This window comes from Oryctolagus cuniculus, chromosome 1, assembly GCF_964237555.1.
Source record: "Oryctolagus cuniculus chromosome 1, mOryCun1.1, whole genome shotgun sequence".
NCBI classification, from domain to species: domain Eukaryota; kingdom Metazoa; phylum Chordata; class Mammalia; order Lagomorpha; family Leporidae; genus Oryctolagus; species Oryctolagus cuniculus.
In genome coordinates this window covers 233,507,774-233,513,886 of record NC_091432.1, presented here as the reverse complement: position 1 = coordinate 233,513,886, position 6,113 = coordinate 233,507,774, and the positions used below count along the sequence as shown (strand labels likewise).

The 6,113-nt window shown below is 64.6% G+C and overlaps 1 protein-coding gene across 1 annotated transcript; it reads left to right on the top strand.

Moving 5' to 3' along the window:
• The first annotated feature begins 2,967 nt into the window (after window positions 1-2,967).
• QRFP (pyroglutamylated RFamide peptide) lies at window positions 2,968-5,094 on the top strand. Its single transcript, XM_017339727.3, has one exon. It carries the CDS (start codon window positions 3,393-3,395, stop codon window positions 3,873-3,875), a length of 483 nt encoding a protein of 160 aa, XP_017195216.2. The 5' UTR covers window positions 2,968-3,392; the 3' UTR covers window positions 3,876-5,094.
• The last annotated feature ends 1,019 nt before the right edge of the window (window positions 5,095-6,113 follow it).

The window sequence follows — 6,113 nt, the reverse complement described above, 5'->3', positions numbered from 1 at the left end:
TGGCAGAGGCATTGGGAGCTGGGTGGCAGCTGGGGCCGCCTGCTGTGGTCGGGGGAGCATCACGCGTGGCCCTGGAGCGGCTGCCTCCGGGCCTCCCCCTGGGCCGCCAGGGCGGGAACGCAGGACAGGTCTCGGAAGCTGCAGCTGGAGCGGGAGGGGCGGGACCTCACTAAGAACAAAGCGTCCCTGTTGCCTGTTTATTCATGCGGCCACTTGAGGCTTAAGGGTGACCCAGTGCCCTGGGCTGACGCGTTGGTGGGCACCTGCGCGGGCCGTGTCGCCCAGGGCCAGTGGCGGCTGGGCCCTGGGCTGATGCAGGGAGGGGTGGCGGGAGAGGCGTCTGCACTGCCGCCCTGAGCAGTGGGCCTTTGCCAGTCCAAGTTCACCGAACACCAGCCCCGCTGCCCTTCCCCTCCACAAAGTGTTCTGCCTGCTCGGGCTGGTCAAATCGGGCTGCAGGGGACAGAGGTGGGGACCCCTGGGGACAGGAGCCCAGAGCCAGGCCACGGAAGTGACAGGCCATCCGGGACACCTGCCACAGGTGGGGGCCTCACCCACTTCAGCCCTGCCCTGCTGTGACCCCAGCCTGCAGAGCCAGAGGGAAAGGCCTGGGGCGCGCACTCCCACAGCGTCCTAGGAGTTTCTTCCAGCTGCGAACCATGACAGAGCAGGAGAGGGGTCCCCACGGCAGGAGGGGCACAGCCAGCACACCCAGAGCTGGGAGAGGGACAGGCGGTTGCGGGAGACTCCAGCCCAGCCTTAGGAATAGCAGTGGCACCCACACCCCCAAGGGGCACCTCCCCGGCTGCTCTCACCCCCACCCCAACCCTGGCAGCGCTGTGGTCCCCAGTCAGGCGCAGAATCTGAGGTTCAGAGGGACATGGCTGCCCAACCTCCCAGGCGCCTGAGTCTGCGCAGGGCGTGACCCCAGAGGGAGGGGCCTGGACACGGCCCTGACCCACTTTGGGGCCTGAGAAGGGGGCCTGGTGCCCCTCCCCCACACTGCTGCCTGCACACGTGGCCAGCAGCACACGAACCCTTTGCCGGAAGCTGTCCCGAGTGGATCTCAGCACTGGGAGCTCCAGGCAGCCCAGACCCTGCCTGCGACACCCAACCTGAAGAGCTGCAGGCACCCAGCTCAGGGTGAGGGGGTGCTCGCCTTGAGAAGGTGGGCGTGGTCTGCAGGGTTGGATCCGCCCCTGCCCGGCCCCACAGCCGTCCTGGAGGACCTCAAGTCTCTCATTTTGTCCCCGAGCAGACAGAGGCACAGAGAGGGCAAGCACAGGGCCCTGGGCCTCACAGCACACAGACACCAGGCGGTGGACATGGTGGCCCTTGGCACAGCCCTGGCTACAGGTCTGGTGTGGGCTCTGGGTGGCAGACCCTTCGTGGACACAGCCCTCAGCTGGTGAAGATTCCAGCCCCCTCCTCAGGCCGCTGGGGAAGTGGACACGGCCCAGGGGCAGGGGACAGGCCAGTGGGCCCCTGCTCTGAGCTGCTCCCCCAGGCTGCGGCACCCCTGGCCTTGTGTACTCCTGAGACGGAGTGGGGCCTTCCCCGCCCCAGAGGCTGAGACACAGCTGGCCTGGCCGCACAGCCCCCGCCTGGAGCGGGCCCAGGCGCTCAGCCGCGAGGAGTCGAGCTGCCCTGGGGAGTCGCATGGTCTGCAGTGGGCAGCAGGGGTAGCCGGGGCCCCGAGCTGCCTCCGTGAGAGGCCGCTGCCCCTCCCTGGCCCAGGAACTCAGCAGAAGAGAAACCACGTGGGAACCAGAGGCCTGGGAGCCAAACCCCACGTGCTCCCCTCTGGGATGGAGCCGAGGCCGCACGGTCAGGTCCCCGCCCCCGCCCAGGGCCACACCCCCGGGGCCTGTCACTGTGATTCCTGCTAGCAGAGGCCCGGGGGGATGAGGTGCCTGTGGCCACCCAGCAAGACGGCCAGCAGCCGGCACCAGGCCAGGCAGAGGGCTGCGGCCGGTGTGTCTAAGGCACAGAGCTACTGGGGGTCTGACACCACGGTACCAGGGGTCCTGCCGGGCCACATTGTCCCTCTGCACGCCCTCTGAGGGAGCAGGGCCACGCCCCCTGCCCTGCTCGGCTTCTCCTAAAGGCCCAACACCCCTACACTCCCCCCACCCTCCCCGCCCCGTGAGCTCCGGCACCACAACACCGGCTCACCTGCCGTGAGAGGGGACCAGCGGGGGCGGGGCCCCGGGCTCTGCAGGTCTCTGGGCAGCAGGTGTGGAAGGCCCGGATGGACGTGCACCCGCCAGCCCCGTGCTCCCTCCCCCCGAGGCTGAGGCAGGCCCATTAGACCAGGAAGGTGGGCACTGGCGCCTCTGCTCTCCTCCAAAGGGCAGCACCCGCCCCCTCGCCCGGCCACATCCTGTCCAAGCCTGCACGGCCCCCGCCTTCCCCACCAGGTCCCCAATGGAATCCCAGGGTAAGGAATGCGTGGCAGTCAGCCTGGGCCTACTTATAGCATGGAGGACCCAGGCGCCCGCCCGCAGCTCTGCGCAGCCCCGTGCAGGCCGGCCGCATGGTGAGTAAGGCGCTGCCCCGGCAGGCGCCCGTGCTCGGAGGGGCTGGCGCGGGGACGCACGGGGCAGGGGAGGCCTCGTCTTGCCGACAGCCAGAGCAGCGGCGGCGGCCGGCCACAGCCACCTGCTCCTGCTGTCTTGAGACCCCGTGTCCGGGGGCCAAGGGCCCCAGCTTCTGCCGGATTCCTGAAGGGTTCCATGACGAGGACAGCCTCCTTGCCAGAGACTGAGAGACCACCCCGGGGGGCTTCCGGGCTCTGGGCTCTGGGGCTCGCTCCACAGAGCCCTCCTGGAGGCTGGCAGAACAGGGGCTGCTCCCAGGACGGGCAGTAGGGGAGCGGGGAGAGCTGGGTCCTGGGAAGGGTGGGGGCGCTCTAATTCATCTACGAGGCTTCCTGGACGCCGGTTCTGGACAGAGCCTGGGGCTCCCCTCCGTCTCCAGGGCGGCTGCTCTCACGCTCCCTGCTGCACTTCTGCCCCAGGCGCTCTGGGCGTCACCACGGCCTCCTCTGGGGGGAGGCGCCATTAGTCTCTGCCCCCCAGGCCCTGTGCCGTCCGTCCGTCCGCTTGCCTGTGCAGCTCACAGCTGGCGAGCGCCCCCGTCCAGCCGGGACCAACTCACTTTGGAGACGCTGCTGGGGCCTCCCAGCCCCCGGCTTAGCCAAAGCCCGGTTCTTATCAAGTTGAAAGCAGAGAGGGATGTGTTCGGACTTCCATCCCCGGGGGCTCCAGGACAATCAGCCATCCTGCAGGTGCTGAGCTGCCAGGCGCTGGGGTCCCGGGGACAGCAGGGGACAGCGAGAACCAGCCTAATTGGTATCAACAGCTCCAGAGCCTGCTAAGGAGGTGCAGGCGATGCTGCTGGCCATGGGGCAGCCCCGGGGGACAGCTCAGGCCGGGGTAAGTGTGGCCTCTAACTCCCCCCTCTCTCTCCTTGGTCAGATGAGGAGCCCTCGCTCGCTGCCCTACCTCCTCCTGCTGCCGCTGGGCGCCTGCTTTCCCCTGCTGGACAGAAGGGCTCCCCTGGACACGGGGGGCGGCGGCGGAGCCGGGAGGAGCTGGGCCTACCTGGCCGAGGGGCCCCGCCCCCACTTGGCACGGGGCACCTCCCGGGGGCTGAGGGCGCCAGCGCCACGGGCCCTGCTCGTCCTAGCCAGGCAGCTGCAGACGTGGGGCCAGGAGCACACCGGCTTCCACTTCCGCTTCGGGCGGGAGGACGAGGGCACCGACGCCGACGGTGGGGACAAAGCTGCTGGACTGCTGGGGAGCCTGGCCGAGGAGCTGGGCGGCTACAGCAGGAAGAAGGGCGGCTTCAGCTTCCGCTTCGGCCGGCGGTGAGGGCCGGCGCCCTGCTACGGCTTCCTGGGGGCCTGCGCCCCGGCCTGTTGGCGGTGGGCTGGGGAGGGGGCATCCTGGCTTTTGATTTCCGACTTTGCCGAAGCACAGACCCAGACGGCATGAAAAAGGCGGCAAGAGCAAACCGCATCCCGGCCGCCAGACCTCCACTCCCTCGCCGGCAGTGCCGTGGGCAGAGTGGAAGGGGGGCTGCCTGGGTGACCACAGTGGGGTACTCCGAGCTTGGATGGTCTCCACGGGGACGTCTGGAGAATGTGCAGGCTGCGCTGTGTGCAGAGCGCAGCTCCGAAAATGAAAAATAGCCCGACACAGCGGCCTCCTTCTCCACACCATTAGCCCAGTGGCCCCCCCCACCCCCGGCAGCAGCAGGGCCCCCGGCAGAGCCCCCGCCCCCGTCCTGCGTGCAGTGCAGGGTCTTGCCCCGCCGAGTCCCGGGGGAAGCCACTGGGAAGGCGGGCGGCCGCAGCTGCATTCCAAATGTTCACCATATGAATGTGCTGTTGAAGAGTTAAAATTATATATGTGCGGGTGTAAAAAGTTAAGCTTAAGCTTACAGGTTTAAACCTTCCTGGTGCAGCTGTAAAAATAAGACAGAGTGAAGTAGCACCTTGACAGTAGGGACTCCATTTTGGAGCACTTGAGACTCCATTCTGAGAAAGCACCCATCCACCGTGAGACTCTGGTCTGAAACTATGATCTCAAATAGTCGGACAATAGCAGTGCACTACATCACCCTTGGCAATGCACAAAAACCCCCTAGCATGACTGCTCAAGCTTAAAAGTAGAAAGGTTGCACCTGGGTTACCTGGGCTAATAATGAAGATGTGATTTGTCTGTGTCTTACATTAATGTCAAGTCCTAATTGCTGATTGTAATATTGTAACTGGTATTGTCAAGATTATGATAAATATTAATTTCACTTAGGTTTTAGGTTATGTTGACCCCAGTAACCATATACTCTCTTTTGATTTTATGTACTCTCTTTTGATTTTAGCAACTGTGTATAGCAACCGTGCATAGCAACCGTGTATTCCCCCCTTCCCGGTTTTGTGGTTTTTGCCTTTATAAACCCGAACCTTTGGTTATTCGGGGCTGCTCTGTTCATGTATGATCAGACAGCCCCAGCATGCTGGATAATCAATAAAGCTTCCCCTTGCTGTTTGCATAAGAGATGTCTCTTGGTGACGTTTTTCGGGCAGTCGACTCTAACACTGTGTGTGTCTTTTGAAATAAAAGTTGTAACAACCGCAGAGCCGTAATGGGATGCCGGCCCCTCGCCTCCGGGTCCTCGGGGCCCCAGGCAGGCAGTTTTCCTGAGCGCAGGCGCCTTCGCCTGGGGGAGATGGAAATCACACGGCGGCGGCCGCGCACCTGCTCCGCTCTGCCCGAAGCCCGGTAATTGGCAGTCCCTCAAAGGCACAGGAAAACACAATCCAGGCTCGCCGGCCGCTGCCTCGCTGGTTTCCTCAGAACCGGGAGGATTTGGAACACAGCTTCGGCAGGGGCGGCTCCAGCGCAGCGCCTGGGCCCGGGAGGAGCGTCCCTTCCCACAGGGCTCCCTGACCCGGCATCCGCCCCGCCCGGCGTCTCCTGTCGCTCACTCCCATGCCTGCTCCACGGTGGAGAGGAGAACTTATATTGATGTTACTATGGCAACATCTCCCCTCCTCCCTTCAAGCTGCAGCTTGCCCCTGTTCACAACTGAATAATTTTCCCTTGAGCTGTCACAGTTAATTGGTGGATTTTTATTAGCCTTTTAGACCCACACTGAGCTGGGCCCAGCTTGGCGCCGTGGCGTATTTCAGTGTCCCCCGTCCTGTTAGTGCCTCTTACATTCCTGAGCCGTAGCTCTCACTTCTCAGCAGCCAGGAAGCCACTTCATTAAGGGGTGACAGATCTGAGCCAAGCAGAGCCAGGCTGGCTGGGGAGCAGAGATGAGACTGCAAAGGCGCAGGGCAGTCAGGTTGTCGTCTGTGCCGTCTCCGGGGGCTCCCCTGGGCCGGGGGCCCTGTGCCCTGGGGCTGCGGGGGCAGGGACAAGACAAAGCCTCTCAGGATGCCCACTGCCAAGGGCTGTCCGCCCATCGGCTACTCTGGGGTGACACCCCCGGGCCCCGGGGGCACCAAGGCTCTCCAAGTGCTTGCTCACCCTGGGGTCTGCGCTGAGCACTGGGGGTGGGGGAAGGGAGGGTAACCGGGATCAGCCTTAGCTCATTCGCTC